The 21,889-nt window shown below is 40.8% G+C and overlaps 1 protein-coding gene across 2 annotated transcripts in view; it reads left to right on the forward strand.

Annotated features, from left to right (window-relative positions):
- Positions 1–21,889, forward strand: part of SMAP1 (small ArfGAP 1) — a 369,562-nt gene that overhangs the window by 283,999 nt on the left and 63,674 nt on the right. For both annotated transcript variants that reach the window (XM_089681336.1, XM_089681337.1), the window contains one exon: positions 16,691–16,818. In XM_089681336.1, coding sequence (XP_089537462.1) covers positions 16,691–16,818 — 128 coding nt within the window. The remainder of the gene's footprint in view (positions 1–16,690; positions 16,819–21,889) is intronic.

Raw genomic sequence — 21,889 nt, forward strand, 5'->3', positions numbered from 1 at the left:
TACACCCAGTAACAGGAAACACATCAGCAGGCCGTCCCATCAGGGGGAAGGATTGCCGGAAAACCCCCCCCACCAATCCAGCACAAACACACATATCCCATAATAGTTTGCTCTCAAGCAAGACACACAATAGAACAATGGGATATACCATGTGGCAGTAAACAATGAACAACCCCCACACCCCACCTATACATGTCTACACAATATTAGGACAGATCACCCTGTACCCCCTAACAGGCACAGGGTGACTTGCACATAATAGGGAGATGGGGAGCTGAGACAGGGGACTCCCCACCTCTCCAAAGGGGGCAGTGTTCCATGGGCCCCCACCCAAAGTGACTCCCGTCACATATCTCCCCTTTCGGCAGGAGACTAACGCAGGAGAAAATCCCAGACGGATGGACTCCTGAAGTTAGTCTGTACTTCCAGTCCCCCCATGCCAGCACCCACACAGTTCCCCAAACAAATTGTACCACACAAAGCATTACTCACACAGCCAACCTCTGCCTCTTTCGTAGAACATACCCACCGTTGGGGAAAAGTATGGACTGGTCCTTCTCCCTCAAGTCCTCTCAGCCACTGGAGAGAAGACAGGGTGGCTGGGCCCACTCCATCATGCTGTGGGGGATCTGGGCCGACTGCCCAGCATCCCTAGGGTATCCAGGGGGCGACTGTAGTCTCATCCATTTTGACTTGATGGACATCCCCTAGTGTTTGCAAAGTAACGCTGATGTCCTCTTGTCCCAATGCTAGACCCTTTTCTGGGGTTGTGTCAGTGGAGACCGAAGTCCCATCCACGGACATCAGCTCAAGCTGCCGTTGTGAGGTGCCGATTGCATCCTCTTCCTGTAGCTCCTGCAGTGCTGATTGTTGTGGGCAGAGGTCAACCATGCCATGCCCTGATGCCAGCTCTTCTGCTGGAGGCGTGCCGGTTGGTTCCTCCTTAGCAGAAAAGTCAATCAAATCCCCAGTCTCTGGAACTGGTGTCTGGAGATAGGGGTTTACCATCTCCTGTCCTTGGAACTCAGAAGATGTTACCAGTGCTGGGCAGAGTTCAGTAATGTTTGGCCCTGTTGCCAGTGTTTCTGCTGGAGGCTTACCAAGTTGTTTTTCCTCAGCAGAGAAGTCTATCAAATCCCCAGTCTCTGTAATTTCCACTGCCGATTCTTGGGCATGCTGCCGAATAGGTTTTAGCAGTTGCTTGTATGCCCTTTCCAGATGCAGTTGTTTCTTCAGCAGGTATTCCAGATCTGGTTCAAGCTGTGAGACCGAACATAGCCTCTCTGTCTTCTCGCAACTCCTCCAGGGTAGGTTCTCCATCGCCAAACACAAAATGATCTGTAAGGCTCTCCCACAGCAATCCAGGGCCACCAAAGTCATATCCCTCAGGAGAGCATTCTGTTGTCACCCCTAAATATTCCTGCTCTGCGTACCATTGCAGAGCCCGATATCTGTTGTCCAGCTCTATCTCCTGCTGGACCAGCCTGTCCAACTCAGTCACCCATTGCTCCTGGGGTCGCTTTCCCAGGAATGGCATCCGTAACTTCCGATGGTCCCTGGCCCGTTCCCCTGGGGTTGGATAGCACTTGCCCATGTTCATACCAGCAACCTGGAGGGCTCCTCTCCAAAGCACCTCCCAAAACCGCTGCCTGAGCTCCAGGTACTGATCCGTAGACACAGTCCTGGGGTATGCTGCAAGAACGATCTGCAGTAGCCCTGGGAGCTCTGATGCCAGGTCCATATCTCCACTTGGGTGACTGCCGTCTCCTTTCCTGATCTTCAATCCCGGTGGTGGTTTGGACGTGTTCACAGCTTGGAAGCACAATCCCACCGCTTGCCGCCAATGTAAAGCAACCGGACCCCGACTACACTAGGGTATTTCCGTTAGACTCCTGCTTCCCTGTCTGACCACAGATCCACGGACACCACCGCTGACCATACAAGACGAGACAGCACCAGACTCGTATTAAAACAGGAAATGGACTGCTTAATTTTAACATAGATACAAGATATATACACAGGGCTGCCGGAAACACCCCCCACCAAGCCAATACAAGCACATATATCCCATAATAGTTTGCTCCCAAGCAAGACACACAATAGAACAATGGGATACACCACATGGCAGTAGACAATACACATACATCCCATAATAGTTTGCTGGCAAGCAAGACACAATAGAACAATGGGACCACATGGCAGTAAACAATGAACAACCCCACCTATACATGTCTACACAATAGCAGGACATTTCACCCTGTACCCCTAACAGGCATAGGGTGACTTACACATAACTTACACTTATCTCCATAATTCTCTCTCATTTCTTGCTTGGCAGCAACCTGGGACCTTCAGCACTGGGAGGCTTCATACATACTAGCGTTTTTAAGCTCCTAGAAGCTATCAGCATTTTTTCTGCTCCTAGAAGCTAAATAGTTATCTTATGTTTCCATGCACACTGTTTTAGGCTATTAGCTTTTTTCAAGATTCAGCGTATAGGAGCAGAAAAAAATAGTTTTGTAGAGTTTTTGGGAACATTTTTCCAGCAGAAACACAAACACTACTAAAACCCTCTTGACAGCTTTTCCTAGCTTTTTTTTCCCCCTACATGTACTGTAAAAACACTAATAAAATGCAAACACAACCGTAAAAAAAAATAAATAAAATTGTCATAAATTTAGGGCAAAATGTATTCTGCTACGTCTTTGCTGAAAAAAAAATCCCAATATATATGTAAATCAGTTGGTTTACGTGACCGTTATAGCGTTTACAAATGGCGGCGTATATATACTGGGAATTTTTTTTTCTACTAGTAATGGAAGCGATCAGCAACTTATAGCGGGACTGCAGCGGGCATTCTGACAGTGGGGGGAACTGACTTGGTGTCACTGACATCCCCAGTAACACCAATAATATTAAAAAGCACTGCCACTGTACTAATGGCACTGGGCAGAAAGGGGTTAACATGAGGGGCGATCAAAGGGTCAACTGTGTCCATTTTTTTACATAGTGTGCTGTGTTAGTGCGTCACTGTAAGCACACTGTATGGTGTGCAGGAGCTGACGGGGGAGAACTGCATTGTTTACAATTGATTACAAACTCCCCTCCCCCTACCCCAGGACTGCAAAATCATATATATATATGTGACTTTGTGCACCCGTGCAGCCCAGTAGAAGTACTTCTGTTATAGGATGGACGGGAAGTGGTTAAAGAACATTAATTATCAAACTGTTAATGGCTAAAGTTCTGCTTTAAGGGGAGTATGTGACTGTGGAGTAGGCAATGCCTTGGCCACTTAAGACTGGCCCAGTAAGGGTGACAGCTTTCTGGCAGGCTCACTCAGGTTGGTTCAGACTTGAATCTGGGCATGTCCGACATTCATAGCCCACTGCTTACTATATGTACAATTGTGAAGTGGAAGGAAAATGATAAATGGTTTTCAAAATTTTTTACAAATATCTTAAAAGTGTGGCATGCATTTGATTTCAGCCTCCTTTTACTCTGATACCCCTAATTAAAATCTAGTGGAACCAATTGCCTTTAGAAGTCATCTAATTAGTAAATAGAGCCCACCTGTGTGGGTAAATTAATCTCTGTATAAATACAGCTGTTCTATGAAGCCCTCAGAGGTTTGTTAGAGAACACTAGTGAACAAACAGCATCATGAAGGCCAAGTAACATACCAAACAGGTCAGGGATAAAGTTGTGGAGAAGTTTAATTTGAACATCTCACGGAGCACTGTTCAATTCATCATCCGAAAATGGGAAAGAGTATGGACCAACTGCAAACATACCAAGACATGGCCGTTGACCTAAACTGACAGGCCGGGCAAGGAGAGCATTAATCAGTGAAGCAACCAAGAGGCCCATGGTTACTCTGGAGGAGCTACAGAGATCCACAGCTCGGGTGGGAGAATCTGTCCACAGGACAACTATTAGTCGTGCACTCCACAAATCTGGCCTTTGTGGAAGAGTGGCAAGAAGAAAGCCATTGTTGAAAGAAAACCATAAGAAGTCCCGTTTGCACTTTGCGAGAAGCCATGTGGGGGACACAGCAAACATGTGGAAGAAGGTTCTCTTTTCAGATGAGACCAAAATTGAGCTTTTTGTCCTAAAAGCAAAACGCTATGTGTAGTGGAAAACTAACCCCGCACATCAGCCTAAACACCCCATCCCCACCGTGAAACACGGTGGTGGTAGCATGATGTTGTATTGATGCTTTTTTTCAGCAGGAACAGGGAAGCGGGTCAGAGTTGATGGGAAGATGGATGGAGCCAAATACAGGGCAATCTTAGAAGGAAACCTGTTAGAGTCTGCAAAAGACTTGAGACTGGGGCGGAGGTTCACCTTCCAGCAGGACAACGACCCTAATCATACAGCCAGCGCTACAATGGAATGGTTTAGATCAAAGCATATTAATGTGTTAGAATGGCCCAGTCAAAGTCTATAGACCGAAATCCAGTTGAGAATCTGTGGCAAGACTTGAAAATTGCTGTTCACAGATGCTCTCCATCCAGTCTGACAAAGCGTGAGCTATTTTGCAAAGAAGATTGGGCAAAAACTTTCATTCTGTAGATGTGAAAAGCTGGTAGAGACATCCCCAAAAAGACTTGCATTGTAATTGCAGCGAAAGGTGGTTCTACAAAGTATTGACTCGGGGGCTGAATGCAAATGCACGCCACACCTTTCAGATATTTATTTGTAAAATATTTTGAAAACCATTTATCATTTTCCTTCCAGTTCACAATTATGTGCCACTTTGTGTTGGTCTATCGCATAAAATCTCTATAAGATCATTTACGTTTTTGGTTGTAACATGATAAAATGTGGAAAACTTCAAGGGGTATGAATACTTTTTCAAGGCACTGTAGCTGAAGCTACATATAGTTTATACAGCGCTCACAGGCTCTGCAAGTTGTTACTGTTTGTAATAATTTGGTAATAGTTCCAGCTTTGTGCAGACTATGCAAACATCATCAAAAGCTGGAAATCAGTTTTAACCATTTGCCGCCCGCCCTATGGCCGAATGGCGGCTGGCAAATGTCATCAACGTTCCGGGTGGACGCCATATGGCGTTCTCCCACACATGCACAGATTGCGCTCCTGCAGAGCCACGCAGAGGTGTGATCTGTCTCCGGCCGTGTACCTCGGACACGGCCGATGACAGATCTGAGTATCGGTCCCCGTTGCCGGTACCATGTGACGTGCTGTGACCAATCACAGCAGGTCACATAACAGTTGTATACAATGGATGGCTTCATTCATGCCATCCATTGTATACTAGTGTCTAGTTGCGAATGGTCACAGCTAATCACAGGCACATGTCATGTGATTAGCTGTGGCCAAATCACAGCTAAGCACAAAAAAAAAAAACCCAGAATGAATCGATGGCATTCAGGTAAATGCTTGCTTATAGCAAAGTAATTCTTTGCTATAATCAAATTGTGTAAAAAAAAAATACTGATGACTTCCCCAAAGTAGTACAATGTACTATGGTAACATTGTACTACTTTGGTCGTAGTGAAATATGAAAAAAAAATCTTAAAAAAAAAAGAAAAAAATTAATAAAAAAAATAAAAAAATATATATATTTTTTTTTCATACTGTCACCAGTCAGTGTTCCTGATCACCGCCATGCCAGTTGTATGATGACGCTGTACTGCACTGGTGACCGTATGTAAAATAAAATAGTGAAACTAATTTTTTTTAATTTTTTCATTTTCCGAAAAATTATTACAAAAAAAATACAACTTCAAAAAACTCGCCATGCGTCTAATGAAGTACGTTGGACTGTCTACTTTGCAAAAAAGGGGTCATTTGGGGGATATCTGTACTGTTCTGACATTCTTGGACCTAAAGAAATTAGATTGGCTGTCAGTACTTCAGGATTGATCAATATTCAGATCTATACCATAGTTTGTGAACTCTATAACTTTCCTACAAACTAAAAAATACATCCTAATTTGGGTTATTTTCACCAAAGACATGTAGCAGAATACATCTTGGCCTAAATTTATGAAGAACAATTATTTATTTGCAAACTTTTATAACAGAAACCAAGAAAAACGTGTTTTTTTCAAAATTTTGGGTCTTTTTTTGTTAATTTAGCAAAAAATAAAAACCCCAGCGGTTATCAAATACCACCAAAAGAAAGCTCTAGTTGTGTGAAGAAAATGATAAAATTTTAGTTTGGGTACAGTGTTGTATGACCGCGCAATTGTCATTCAAAGTGTGAGAGCGCTGAAACCTGAAAACTGGCCTGGGCAGGAAGGTGTAAAATTGCCCGGTATTGAATTGGGTAAAGAACAATGGCTCATCTAAATATGGTTATTTTGGATATTCATTTTGGACCAGCAGTCTTGCAAACAGTCTTATTCTTTCTTTTTATTGACCTGATAGGAGGACGTGGTAAATGCTAATAGCAGTAATGAGCTATGAGTGCATCTTGGTTTATCCACAGTACACACAGTGGGACATTTGTAGTGATAGGCCAGGAGAACTATAACTAAAACGGAATATTGACTAATGAATAATAGGCATGAATGACTGCATTCTAATCTGAACGTCTAACTAGCCTTTGTGTATTCCGATATTTGTCTCATCTTACATAGTGATGTTACCTGTTCCATTTAAACAATAGCAGTAATTAGTGATAGCCATTCATAGCACAAACATATTTTTTCCCTGCAAAACCATAATGTATTACAATACAAAGACTTATTTTATTGAACTTCTGTTGGCTTCATTTTCCATTTAAAGGAAATTGTATGCTTTACAGTGTTGTCATGAAAATGGCCACTGGAAAATGTAAATGGCCTATAAGCGGTTTTGGAGTAAATTATGCAGGGAAAATATTTCAAAATGGCTTTCCATCCCATTTTGCTGTGTTTTATGGCATGCTATGAAGTATGTTTTACATGATTACCTGTCTTACACTGCAGTTCATGCTTACTTTGCGATTCTGATTGCCTCTTGAGCATTTCAAAACCTTGGACATTTTTCCTGCTGCTCAGCCATCTGCCTCATAGCCCCAGGATAGCGAGATGTCATTTTCATCGGTAGGTGAGATACTGATTCAGGAGAGGAAAAAAAAAAAATTTTTTTTTTTAGTTCACAAACACATAGCATAACAAGTCATAATTGCTGTATTCTTTGTAAAGGTACCTATACACAATAGTTTGTTTTCATCAGAAATTGGTTGGCTTGTAAAAGATTGCCTTTACAATGCACCCCATCCGTATTCACACTCTGTGAAACTGTTTTGCATGCGACTCATTTTGATCATGTAATAACTGATGTGTTATTGATTCCCTGGATGCAAATCTAACACTGAGTGCAGGGTATACAGCAACAAAACTAAAATGCAGTATAAGCCTTTGGTTCACACTGTCGGCTCCATTGCACCTTTGAAGAGAGTTAGTTCCTGGTGTGGGTTCATTTAGTTCAATGGACTGTGACTGCACATCTTGGGGCCTCATTCACACTACATTCATTTGTTTGTGTTTCTTAATGAAAGCCCGATGAAATATCAACCCCAAATCTTTTGTTTCTGAAAGACTGCGTTCATGCCAGTTCTATACCTTTTGCTTTTGGTAAATGTTAGGTGAATATAGAACATGCCACATTTAAATGCAGCGCAAAGTGTCACAGCATGCTACAGCACCTGTTAGGGAAAGAAAAATAATGTATTTTGGTTCCTGCTGCAAACAAAAACCCACACATCAATGCAACGCATCAAACCAAACTCGCATGAATGCAATGCAGTGCCCATCAACACATGCTATATGCCACAGAAGGGGTGTGAATCCAGCCTTCGTTATCACTATGAACATCTGATAAGTAACTATTTCCTAAAATGCCCCACATAAATAATATCTGTTCTTATGTTGTGTTTGGTTGTAATAAGTAAAGTTGTTTGTTTATCTTCTTTGCAGTATAAACATTGACTGACATTTGATTAAACTAAGCAATTTATAATAAGTTATTGGTTTGACAGTCTTTAGAGACGTGACCATCATACTGTAGGCAGCAAATTTACTAACAAAAAGCTTAGAAGAGACATTTGCAGAGACATCTTCCAGAAGAGAAATGATGCTGTTGCATATCGCCACAGGCTGCTAATCAATATGAAAATTTATACCAACAGCGTTACAAAGTGCATTTATTATTTATAAATGTCGCTTCAAACATGTTTATCACTGGGATGTTTTGTTTCTGTGCACTATAATTGCTAGACTTTTTTTTATTTACTCGGTACTTGAAGGTGGACCTATTATGTGAATACAGTACCAGTATTGTGTGGCAGAGTCCAACATGTAAAATAGATTTTCTGTGAATGCTCTTGGGCTAGATGGTGCAGTGAAATCTATAATGCCCTGAAGGACTATAGAGCACTTTTTGCATCTTTAATGGTGTCTGTTATTATGTATAATAACTCAGAACACATTCACTTGAATTCTCCATAGTCATGGCAAAGGATGGCAGCAAGCAGCCACCCACACATCATGTATCTGAGTAGCACATTCTCGCATTGTTGCTGTACTGCACAGTTCATGCATACTTGGAATGTTGTACCATGTTCTGTTAGCAGCCAGTCTTTAAAATGGCAAGAAGCAAAACTTTTTTTTTTTTTTTTCATTTTGGATATGGTAAGGGAGGGTTATAACCCATTAGATTTTTTTTTTTTTTCGTCCTACCTGTCTCCCATTACAGAGATTTCCCTTCACTTCTTGTCCCATAGCCAAACATGAATTGAGAAAAAAATCCTTGGACAACTCAGAATTTGGGACTTTTTTACTTTAACTTTCAATGATGATGGTAAGCAGGACAGATTGGAAGGGTACCTTTCCCAACTGCTGTTTTTCAGATCTCTCCACAGGTGCTCTGAGATTGAGATCTGGACTCAATTATGGCCAGTTCAGTACTCTCCAGTGGTTTGTCTTAACCACTTGGTGATTGGGCTATAGCTGAATGACGGCTACAGCGTGGTCAGCTAGTTCTGGGAGGGCACCATATGATGTCCTCCAGAACTGCGCCCCCTCAGGCATGCACCTGGCAAACTCCGTGATGGCTGTGTTTGTCAGACACAGCTGATCTCATGACAAGGTAAAGGGCCAATCACCGCGCTTTTGTTAACTTGTGATCAGCTGTGTCCAATGACACAACTGATCACAATGTAAATACAGTTGCTGGTTATCAGCTGCACTTTCCTCATGCTGTTACAGCACGAGGAGAGCTGGTAATCGGCAAGTGTTTTTTAAAAATCAGAGGCAGTCAAGTGCATTCTTCAGCGCCACCAATATCCATCAGTGCCAGTGTCAGGGATAATCAGTGCCGCCTCATCAGTACCCATCAGTGCAGCCTCATCGGCGCACATCAGTGAAGGGGAAAAAATTACCTGTTTGCAAAATTTTATAACAAATTTTTTCAAAAATTTTTGGTCTCTTTTCATTTAGCAAAAAATAAAAAAACCCTGTGATGATTAAATACCACCAAAAGAAAGCTCTTTATGTCTATGTACAGTGCTGCATGACCACGCAATAGTCATTCAAAGCACTGAAAGCTGAAAATTGGCCTGAGCAGGAAGGGAGTGAAAGTGCCCGGTAGGTAAGTGGTTAAATTATTTCTGGGTGCTTTTTGATGTGTGCTTTGGTCCTGCTATAAGACCAATGACCTCTGATGGAGATCCAACTTTGATAGCGGGTCCTATATTGCACATCAGAATTCTTTTGGTAGTCTTCAGATTTCATAATGCACACAATCAAGACATCCAGTGCCTAAAGCAGCTCCAAAACACCATGTTTAACTGTAGGGACTGTATTCTTTTCTTTAAAAGCCTTATTTCTTTTTATGAAAACAGTCGAATGATGGGCTTTACCAAAAAGCTGTAATTGTATTTAGTCTGTCGACGGGACATTTTCCCAAAAGGATTTTGGCTTTCTGAGGTAAGTTTTGGCAAACTCCAATCTGGCTTTTTTTATGTTTGTGTGAGCATTGAGGTCCTCCTGGGTCTTCTACCATAGTGTCCCTTTTCATTCAGATGGCTACATATAGTGCAGGCTGACACCGTTGTACCCTATGCCTGAAGGTCAGCTTGAATTTGTTTTTAAAGTTGATTGAGGTTCTTTGTCAACCATCCGAACAATCCTTAGTTGCAATCTTTGATCAGTTTTTCTCTTACGTCTATGTCCAGAGAGAATAGCTACAGTGCCATGGGCTGCAAAGTTCCTGACAATGTTGTGAACAGTGGACATAGGAATATCAACATCTCTGGAGATGGATTTGTAACTTTGAGATTGTCCATGGTTTTCCACAACTTTTGTTCTCAAATCCTCAGACAATTATTTTCTGCTCTCTCTGTTCTCTATATTCCACGTGGCACACAGAGTCGCACAACAGAAAGGATGAGTGAATTTTTCACCATTTTAAATGGTTGCCGGTGTGATTTCAATATTGGCAGCACCTGTTAATTGATACAGGTGAGTGTAATTACAAATTACAGGAACATCACAAACATGGAATGCAATTATTTCTTACAATTTTGAGAAGCTGCCAGTTATTTTGTCCAGTCCATTTTTTAGGTTTTGCGTGGAATGTGTCAGATTTGGCTTTTTGTTTCTCCGCTTTTTTGTGGCATACCAATACAAACAAAAGAAATACACATGAGAATGCCTAAACATTTGTAATTGCAACAATTTTCTGGGCAAAGTGGTGTATTACCTGACAGAAATGCAGGGGTGCCAATATTTACTATACATCTAAGTGGTTTTACATGCAAGTATGTTCAACAATAGATCGCTTTAGTAAAAACCTAGGGCAAACCCACAACCATTAGGCATACATCTAACACCCATTGTGATTAATGGTTGCATGTACTTTGCTGTTGACTATAGGCCCATTCACACTGTGTGCGATGACAGGCATTTTTCCATACTAGATAAATGCCAGTAACATCCATGGCACATAGAAAACCATTGTTTTCTTTGTGCCCTGTTAAACAACATTGGCGTTGTGTGCAGTGAAAAAATTTTCAGACATGCTGACTTTTTTCCACAGTACACTGTATTGACACTGTAGGTCATTGCAACACTGAGCACTACACTGCTGTGCAGGGACCTGAATACAGTGTATAAGTTGTACGCTTCAAAAAATGTTTAAAAATGTAAACCATACATTGCACTTAAACTGCAGCTAGCAAGGAGATGGCACTAGTGAATGCCTTTCTCTGGTTTTCAGCAGTTGCCTGAGGCAATATCCGGCAAGAAGGGAGTTTAGTTTGACACACCTACAGCGGGTAAAACAAGTATCGAATACGTCACCATTTTTCTCGGTAAATGTATTTCTAAAGGTGCTATTGACATGACATTTTCACCACAGGTCTGAAACAAACCCATGTAATCCACACATACAAAGAAACCAAAACAAATAAGGTCAGAAATTAAGTTATATGTAATAAAATGAAATGTTCAGAAATTAATTTATATGTAATAAAATGGAATGGCACCGGGAAAAAGTAATGAATATGCAAACTGAAATTTATTTAATACTTCCTACAAAATCTTTTGTTGGTAATGACAGCTTCAAGACGCCTCCTGTATGAAGAAACTAGTCACATGCGTTGCTCAGATCTCATTTCTGGCCCATTCTTTCACAGAAACAAATCTTGAATGTTCCATGGGCCTCTTCTAATGAACTCTGATCTTTAGAAATATATTTACTAGAAAAATGGTGACATGCTCAGTACTTATTTTACCCACTGTAGCTAGCAAAGCAGAAGTGATACTACTCTAATGCAGCAAAGAAAGCTCTATGTTTGAAGGAGAGGCTGTCATTTGACTTGGCTGTTTCCTGCTCCCCAACTTTTTTTTTTTTCTGCTACTCCTTCATGCGGAATGGTTACGCTATGCTGACTTTGAGACTGTGCTTTTCACAGATGAGAGCAGGTTCACCTTGAGCACCTGTGACAGACATGAAAGGGTCTGGAGAAGCCGTGGAGAATATTATGCTGCCTGTAACATCGTTCAGCATGACCATTTTGGTGGCGAGTCAGTGATGAACTGGGGAGGCATATCCGTGAATGGACAAACAGACCTCTACAAGCTAGACAATGTCACCCTGACTGCCATAAGGTATCTGAATGAAATCCTTGGACCCATTGTCAGACCCTACGCTGGTGCAGTGGGTCCTGGGTTCCTCCTGGTGCACGACAATGCCCGACCTCATGTGGCGAGAGTATGTAGGTAGTTCTTGGAGGATTGAAGGAATTGATACCATTGAATGGCCCCCACGCTCGCCTGACCTAAATCCAATAGAACACTTCTGGGATATCATGTTTCGGTCACCGCCAAGTTGCACCTCAGACTGTCCAGGAGCTCAGTGATGCCCTGGTCCAGATCCTGGAGTAAACACCTCAGGATACCATCTGTCGTCTCATTAAGAGCATGCCCTGACATCAACCATGCATACAAGCACGTGGGGGCCATACAAACTACTGAGTACCATTTTGAGTTGCTGCAATGAAATTTAATTCAATGGACTAGCCTGCTGCATAATTTTTTCACTTTGATTTTTGGGGTGCCTTTGAATTCAGTCCTCTGTAGGTTCATCATTTTCATTTCCTTCAAACAATGGGCCATCTTTACATTCCTAACACTTTACCCAGTTTATATCAGTATAGATATCCAGCATGATATTTCTCCCCATTGAGATCTGATGTGGTTTCAAAGTGTTCCTTTAATTATTCTTTAATAGTTTGTAACCTCTAACCCAGTTCACATAAGAGCCTAAAGCCTAAGCTATTTGGGTAACTTTAATCTTATGACTCACTTTTCTTCGAAATTGGTGGCATGTAGTCACACCCATTGACTATAAGGATCACTAGACAGCTGAAGACAAATGCAATTACCTGTGATTAACTGTACACTGTTGTGGTGTTGTAAACACTATAGAGACAAATGCATGTAATTAAATGCAGCAATCCACTTTCAGGCCTCAGTAACTTTTAGCGATGCATGATTGAAAATTGTTTGTGTATTTTGGGCCATACAGTTTCCATCCCCTGGAAAAACTAGTTTTAGTTCTGCAGCTTTATTTCATTCTCTATAAACTGCAGTGGAAGGTTTCCTGGAAAAGACATGGTTTATAGCTATGAAGAGAGTACAGGAAAAGCCTCCAATCCATTTTCTGAACATGGGTAAACTCCTGAAGAGAAATTCACTGCGCTTTTTCTTTTTCGTGTTAAGCATCTGCTTTAATAGTATAGTGTTGCATTTTGCACAATTGGGGTAACCAACTTCAGGAATCTTGCAAATCAAATGTCCGTTCAGCTTGACGATAAAAATATTTCCAGCAGTTGGTAGCTTCATTCCCAACTCTGATTGCTTTTGATTTATATGTAAATATTCAACTGCAGTGTGCTTCTAGATTTCTGAAAATGAATTGAAAATTAATAAATCAAGGGGCAAAATCTGACTAGCATATCTCATTGATATCTCTTTAGGGTTTTCATTGTAGTCACAGAAATTTGTTTTCCAGTTTCATTTGTTAAAACAAAATGAGTCCTCTGAAAGTAAGAGCCACAAAGCTTTAGTTCCTCTCATTACTATAGCAACATTCATTGTTTGCTGAATATATCTGTTCTGCTCATTTCATTTGTTGTCCCCTCTGTGCATTCATTTATGAAGTGAGCCAGTGCACTGTGACTAGCAGGAAACGTGATGGGATGAAAACTAGAACGTCAACAATAAAAGTGACAGATGTCAAGCTTTGATCATTGTAATGCAATAAAGATCCTTTTATTTTGTGACGTTCTTGTATTGTAATGGTCAAATAAAAACATCCAATTTATCTGCATTAACCCATCTTATTCATTCTTTTCTTCAAAGTGAGCATGTGGCAGATACCAAAACTACCATCATTATTTATATATATATTAAAATGCTTTTAATATAACTTCCTCAAATCCATCGTTATATATTTTTACCAAGCAAGAATGCAACCATCCCACGGTTAAAGTGGTTGTAAAGTCTATGTTTAGGTTAAAGTATTGCCCCTTCCCCCCCCCCCTTCCCAAAACTTACCTAAGCGCAATCTCGATCCATCACTGTGCATGAGAACAGCGGCCCTCTCCTCCCTGACTTTCCTGAGATCAGTGGAGACCATTAACTCACACTGCTGTCGGTCCAATCCTTTGATGAAGGGGCAGGGCCGGGCCAATGGACACGGGCAGCTGGGGCTCGGGTTCAAGCACGCAGGTTTGTCACAATAGGAAATGGCTTCCTATGGTGGCACACTGAGAAGAGGAAGAACCAGGGGTGCCAGTGGGGGACCCAAGAAGAGGTGCAGTTTTGAGTAGTTGTAGCAATCTGCTAGCTATGCAATGGGCATATTGTGTGAATCACAAGACTGGCTAACCAGAATTGTGAAAGGATCGCAAAGCCTGTTCCACTTTTTTTTTCCATTTTGTAGCAGATTTTGTTAATTTGGAAATATAGCAAGACATTCATTTTTTTTTTTTTGCAGTGGCATAGTGGTGCGTGTTTCTTTATGCCAGCACAGGAGCCCTGGATTTTGGCTTCTGCCTTACAATGTGTTACCCCATGTTATATCGTGTGTAGGGACAATCTATTATAAATGCCACTGGGGCAGGAATTATTTGGATTGGAAAATTAACTTGTAAAATGCTGCTAAAAGACGGTGAAAAGTCCAAGTGCAGGTCATTACATGATGAATTGTAAAAATAAACTTTTCTTTGGATGACGCAAAGGGGTTTATTTACTAAAGCTGTAGAGTCCAAAATCAGACTCCCTTCTGCATAGAAACCAATCAGCTTCTAACCTCAGCTTGTTCAATGAAGCTTTGGCAGTGAAACCTGGAAGCTGATTGGTTTCTATGCAGAAGGGAGTCTGATTTTGGACTCTCCAGCTTTAGTAAATAAACCCCATAGTGTCATGTGTTAACTCCACAGCAAACATTCAAAGAGAAGTATTGCCTTCCCCCCCACCTCAATTATACATACCTAGGTGGATACAGCATAGGTCCGATGCTGCATCTGTCCACCGCCCGCTCGAAGTGTGAGAACTCAGCGATCACATGAGTTTTCACAGCTGCTCTGAGCAGACAGTGTTGACTGTCAGGGGCTCGCTGAGAGGGCTGAGCCAGGTGCTGCTCCAGACTCTGGGGTAGATCCTGACTTTATTGTCGGGATCTTTTACTAGCCTGGACTGGCTGAGTAACGTCAGCCAAGAGGGGGCTTCAGTCAGCTGAAAACAGGTCACAGCAGTGCAGCATGAACTGCACTCTGATCTACAGGAGAAGTACAGCCAAAACGAGCTTTGGCTGTACTAATCCTTTAGGTACACACTTCACCTTGTAGATAGATTTTACTTTTACAATATTTGTATAGCATTAACTAGCTGACGTTTTCTCACTCACAGAATAGTAAAAATGCAGAAAAGAAGAGTACCTTTGCTTCAATAGATTTGTTTATTTCATTATGGATAATTACGATACATTTTTGAAATATACATGTAATTTCTGGCTGGTAACTCTATTGATTCATTCTTAAAAAAAAAAAAAAAAAACAGAAAAAAACCTGTATTTGAAAAATATATATTTGTGTACATGGGCATCTAACTATCTACCCTATTTTATCTTGACCATATTAGTAATTGGTAATCCATAATTCCTGATTATTCCATGATTCTTACACTAAGCATCCTTCTATGCTTGCAATGAAATGGCATTCTGCAAATGTCATAATTATCCCTGAAAAAGCATAAAGTGTCCAGTTCCATAAATGGAAAATGAGCAAGTATGCTTGCAGTTTGTTTGCTTGCACATTATAAAAAATTACCTACAATTTCCAGCAGCAATGTAGATTGTAAACTGACAATTTCTCCTTGGCTATATACCTAAACGTTTAATGCAGGGCTTATAAAAAAAAGTGGTGCTGTTTAAAAGAAAAACAAAAAAGAAAAAAAGTTACATCATATTTCATAAGCAGCTTTAGCTATAAAATGTTTATCATTCACACACACTTTATTTTAAGGTGCAATACACATGATTTTTAGTAAAATGACAGGTGTAACGGACTTAGTAATCTATCAAGAGACTGTGAGTAAATTTGCTACCTGGTAGGTCCTTCTAGCAGGCAAAGAGCATAGTGCAAACTTCACATGTTATCGGTTATCTCTGTTGGCAGAAATGTATAATATAGTGTGTACTGTGCTTTCTGCATGCTACTGAGATCTTGTAAGTAGAAGGTCTGATCAGAAAACTCCCAGTAAAGTAATCAGAGGCCTACAGTTAAATACAGAGCGGAAGAAGAGTAGTTAACTAGGTGGAAAGAATGACCATTACATAAAGGCATGGTGGGCAAAATCAAGAGCAAGTAGGAAAGGTTATAGGCAGGTTATAACAGCAAGTATAGAGGGTTAATTGTTGGTGTTGAAGTAGATATTGTTTGTTTTTCAAGCTGACCGGATAAAATTTACCTTTTTTTTGTTTTTTCTTTTTTTCATGGTTTTGTTGATTAATATTTGTTAATATTACAAGAGAAACATTCTAAAATCCCAGTTCCTCCCATATTTTTTTTTTTTTTTAAAAGCTGTATTTATAGATTTCATTGTTTAGTGTTTTAATTCTTGTGAATGTTTATAAATTGTTCATACTTTTGTGTTTTCATCTTCAGACACACCTGCTGAAGTACCAGTTGCAAATGGAAGCACTTCTACCACAAGCACAATAAATGACGACTTGGATATATTTGGTCCGATGATCTCTAACCCTCTTCCTGTATCCTCTGCACCTCCAACACAGGTAATTTTGAAGATGTATTCTGGCATGTTATATTATTTGCATTGCTGTAATCATAATAAGGAGTTAAAATGAGATAAATAACAGATAAACTAAAAATGTGTAATGCCTTTTAAATACTGAAGGAAATATACAAATATTGCATTGGAATCATGAGTGTTCATGTCTTAGAATTTTTATATGCTTTTGTTCAGTGGGGTTATGGCATGCATATTTTCAGCTACCAAGTAGATTTTTTTTTTTTACCTTACCTTTGCAGTTTGCATGCAGTTCTGATATTATAGCATAAAAGCTCAGGTTGTGAAAGCATCAGTTTACCTATAGTATCTGTGTCAGGGCTCCGGGTATGACCAGAGGTATGTGAACTGACGCAGGGAAACGCAGGCTTCAGATATGTTATAAACAATATAATTTATTAATACTAACAATACAAAACGCAGTGCAATACTAAAACATAAAAACAGTGCAACGAACCAAACCAAACCACCCACAGATAACAATACATACAATGCAAGCGTAGTCAGGCAGGCCGGGTCAATAACAATCGGGCAGGTAGGAACAGGAGGAGCAGGCAGAGAGTAGTCAGGTCACGAGCCGGGTACAGCAACTAACGGGCAGGTAGGTACAGGGGGTCAGGCAGAGAATGGTCGGGGTCACAAGCCATGGAAAAACACACACCAAGGCCCAGACTGCAGGTCTGGCCATCCCTTAAATACACCTCCGTAATCAGCTTCAGGTGTTTGGCTGACTGCAGGGTTGAGTCTCTGATTGCTGAGAGCACCCGCTGGCCAGCCCTGGTACTGCAGCCCACAAGGCAGGTGAATCCCACCATTACTGGCAAGTCCATTCCTGACAATCTGGGTGCACAAATTATATTCAGAAAGTGGCTTTGAAAGAATGTTAATGCTTTTTAGAAACCAGCATGAAGGTGGCTATACAGATAGTGATATTGTTTAATTCAACAACTGGTTCAATGAAAGATAAGTATCTTTCATCTGCAATAACACATTAAGCTTCTTCTTTGTACACATTTTTTTAAGAAAATGCCGTTTGACTGATCACCTGGCTGTATAGTATGTTCTATGTAAAATGTACAAGAAAGAATCATATCTTTTGTGTCAAATAATTATTATTCAGCAAAAGATTATACAAAACAGTAGCATCTATAATTGATTATCATTACATACTAGGGCAACTTAACATTCATATGACTTGGATGCACATCAAATTGTCATAGTATTTTGATAAGCATTTTCCATGCATATGTAGACCTTTTAGAGTAGTGGTCCCTAAACTGCAGACTTTGGGTCACTATTTCTCCCACTGACACCATTGATGAGGCATTATTCCTCCCACTGGTACTAATGATGGGGCGTTATTCCTCCCACTGGTACTAATGATGGGGCACTATTCCCCCTACTGATACAAATAGTGGGGTACTATTCTTACCATTGACACCAGTTTTAGAACCGGTAATTGAACTCTGCCACTGTGTCTGAATTCTTATGGTAGCTTTTGGTACTTCTAGAAAATTCAGTTTCTGAAGGCTATAAAAGCTACACATTCTCTATCCCCCCTGTTCAGTAATCAGAACCTGAACATCCATAACTTGAGGATATTAAGGATGAAAGTATTGAGGATCTTGATTTTGTAGCAGGAGATGGCCAAGGGTTTTCCTCCCCCTGCTTTTTATGAGGGTATAAACTATGGCCTCATGGCAAAAGCTCTCTCCTGTGGAAACATTATTTGATGCAATGTGCACTAATCTTTGGCCAAGCAGCACCTTATTCTCCACAGCCAAAACAAGTCCCTATGGGCACTAAGAAGCTGGTTAAGCCAATGACATTTCCCATACATGCACAGATTGATTGCGCAGTTTACGGTGAGTGGCACAAACCTGAGAGGGTATTAACTCCTCCTATATTAGCTGATATTGATCCTATGGGAAAGGATTTTAAGGAGAAATAGGCAATTTCCACAGTGGACTCTACCTTTCCAGTTGTCAACAAACTCTTTACAGTTCCCACTGTTTTTTGTTTATAGGTTTTTTTTAAACCCTCTTAAATATCTTTTTTGCTTTTGCAGATCCAGCCCTGCAGCCAGCAATTACTGTTATGTCTGTCTGCCCAAATATTGCTAACTGGACAAGCCAGATAAATTAAGAGCAAGAAACTGTCTTTGCTGACCCTTCTCTACTAGAATAATTGCAGCTGATGCACTCAGCATTATTGTTTTGTGTTTTTACATGCAAGAGAATTCATCAAGTCTGTAGAATGTCCCCTGTGTGTATATTCTGTGGCTGAAAGCTTGGTCTACTGAACCCACTTGTAAAAAGCAACTTCTGTGCATGCCTTTTCATAGTGAACACCTATTTGGGTGTTCCCTTAGTAAGCTTATGAATGAAGTCACTGGGGGAAAGATACACCTACCCCACAAGAAAAAGCCCAAGTCTCCCACTTGTACGGCTACTACTTCTGCTCAGGGAAGGGATCTTTCTGCTCTTCTCAGGCAACCTCAAAACCAAGGCTTAACAGTTTGTTTCCATTCACAGTAGATGCTTTGTTAAGTCTTTGGGCTCAATTCAAACTGGTTTATGGCTTTTCTTCCTTGAAGATTCTCCATTGACTGCTGCGCAAGATAGAGGAGGAAAGGATCCTGGTGATTCTTAATGCACTAAATTGGCCCAGAAGAACGTGGTGCTCTGACTTCAGGCAGACAAACCTTGGCCTCTTCCAAACAGACTAGGCATACTGACCCCTATTCCATCCTGCTTCTCAGTCACTGGCTGTAACAGCATGGCTGTTAAAAGCCAAGTCCTGAAGGTTTGTTTAAATTTGATATTTCCACCATAATCAGGGAAAAATCCTGTTCCCACAAGGCTTACCATTGAATATGGAAAGATTGCTCATCATGGTGTGAAAACTGATGGCTGAACCACCAGGGAATATTCTATCACTCATATATTTTGGCATTTCTTTTTTCCTCTGAGTACCCTCAAGGTACAGATTTCTGCTTTATCCATTCGGTTCCAGAAACCTCTTGCAGAGGAATCCCTAAGCAAGACTTTTCTTCAGAGTTACACGTATATAAATATCCCAGTTTGACTTGTCCGCTTGGGATCTTAACCTCATGCCTTCTGTCCCTCAAAGACCTCCCTTTGAACAGATTAGAGTCATTCCTTTGGAAGGTCTTGCATGTAAGGTTTTCTTTCTGGTCACCATTACATCTGTTATTTGCATTTCCGAGTTTGCAGATCTTTCTTGTAAAGAGTCTTTTCTTGCTTTGCACAGGGACAAGGTGTTTGTCAGATCAACACCTTCCTTTTTACCAAAGGTAGTATCTTCATTCCACCTCAGTGAGGACATTTGTTCTCCCTTCCCTCTCTCCTGCTCCAAACCATGACAAGGATGTTGACCTACACTGCTTGAATGTAGTCAGGGCTGACAATGTCTACCTAGCAGCCAATGCCTCTGTTTGCCAGGTTGAGTCAATCTTTGTTTTGTCTGTAGCTCCTTATCAAGGACATCCTTCTTCCTGCTCCATAGGTACCAGGTGGATCAAACAACAGGGCCTATGCCTTTAAGGAAAGGGTTTTTCCTTTCCCCATCAGAGCTCTTCCATCAGGGCTGTTGGTGTCTGTTGGGCTTTTCAGTATCTGCTATCTCAGATTTGCAAGGCAAATGCTCTCCAACTTTTACCAGGTAGATGTTTAGGCCTCAGCTGATACCAGCTACAAGGTGCTTCAAGCTATCATTTGAGTTGTGGTGGGGGGGGGGTTGGCCCACAAAAAAACGTTTTTTGTGGGCCTGTTGGCAGTTTATGTTGTGGCCCGCTCCTTAGCTTATTGCTTGGGAGTATCCTGTGATTTATGAAAATGTCTTCCACTGTACAATTTAGAAATCTTGACTTGCCTGTAAATTTCATATCTGGTGTATAATACAGGACCCTCCCCTTTTGTGTTTTGATGTCTCCTTATTGCTTGCTATACAAAAAAAAAACAAACTTGAGTCTCATGGAGTGGGTGAGGTTATGGGTGGGGAACTATGAAGTAGCAGTAGTGTCCAATCACCTAAAGGTACCCTGCATTTAACCCATGGTATTCAAATTTAAGTCACCTACTGACCTCCAAGATAAAGAATTCACAGGTAAGTCAAAATCTCTATTTTCCAGAAAAATGGGTTAAAATAGTAGTCTCATGTTTGAAAATTACAATCATTATGGCTAATAACACTTGCGTTAGAACACATTAATTTGAGCCCTGAAATTTAACCTTGCAAGGAGCAAAACACATAAGGGAATATTTATTTATTCTGTCACACATAAAGGCAATGCTAAACAGGAGTGAAACTGATTGTTCAACAGATTTAATACTCAGTTACAGCTTGTCAGAAATTCCTCCTTCTGCTGGTCTAAAGTAGCACTGCGAGAGTGACACTTGACCCTGGTCATTTCTGCATCTGTTTAGAGTTAAAATCTGTCTTACAGTTCTCAATCTTTTTTAGACTTGTGCACCTAATTAGACCGTAATCAGATGAGAGATAGTTTGACTTGAATCTGAGGATTCATGCACACAGGCATATTGGGAAACGTAAAATATAGCCATATTTTTCAAAGCCCAGAAGCCACAGGTATTGCAAGACACAGCTGTATGCAGACAGTCTGGCAGAGGGTGGGGAAGTTCTTCCAACACCAGCTTTCTTTTTTGGCTCTGAAATGTCACAAAAATAAATGCAGAGTGCTGCAAAGGAAACCAAGGATGTGAAATTGTGTGTGTAAATAAACCATGTCATTTTAGAACACCCACCTTTTTATTATACTTACCAATCAGTGAGGCACGTTGGCACACTTTGCATAGTACACATCCTTTAGCACTTCTCTATCTGCCTCTACCACAAAAGGGGTTACTTGGTTGTATTTACCGCCCAGGCCAAAGTGTAACTAAAGTACACTGCATCCACACATTAACTTAGAAAAGATAGCTGCTAGTAAAATTGGAAAATCAGATTTCTCACTGAAAATGATGGCTATAATATGCTTATCTACGGCAGCATATGCTATTCATGTTAGCCACTTC

This window comes from Staurois parvus, unplaced genomic scaffold (assembly GCF_062004578.1).
Source record: "Staurois parvus isolate SC_StPar_1 unplaced genomic scaffold, SC_StPar_1.0 ptg000264l, whole genome shotgun sequence".
In the NCBI taxonomy this organism is placed as follows: domain Eukaryota; kingdom Metazoa; phylum Chordata; class Amphibia; order Anura; family Ranidae; genus Staurois; species Staurois parvus.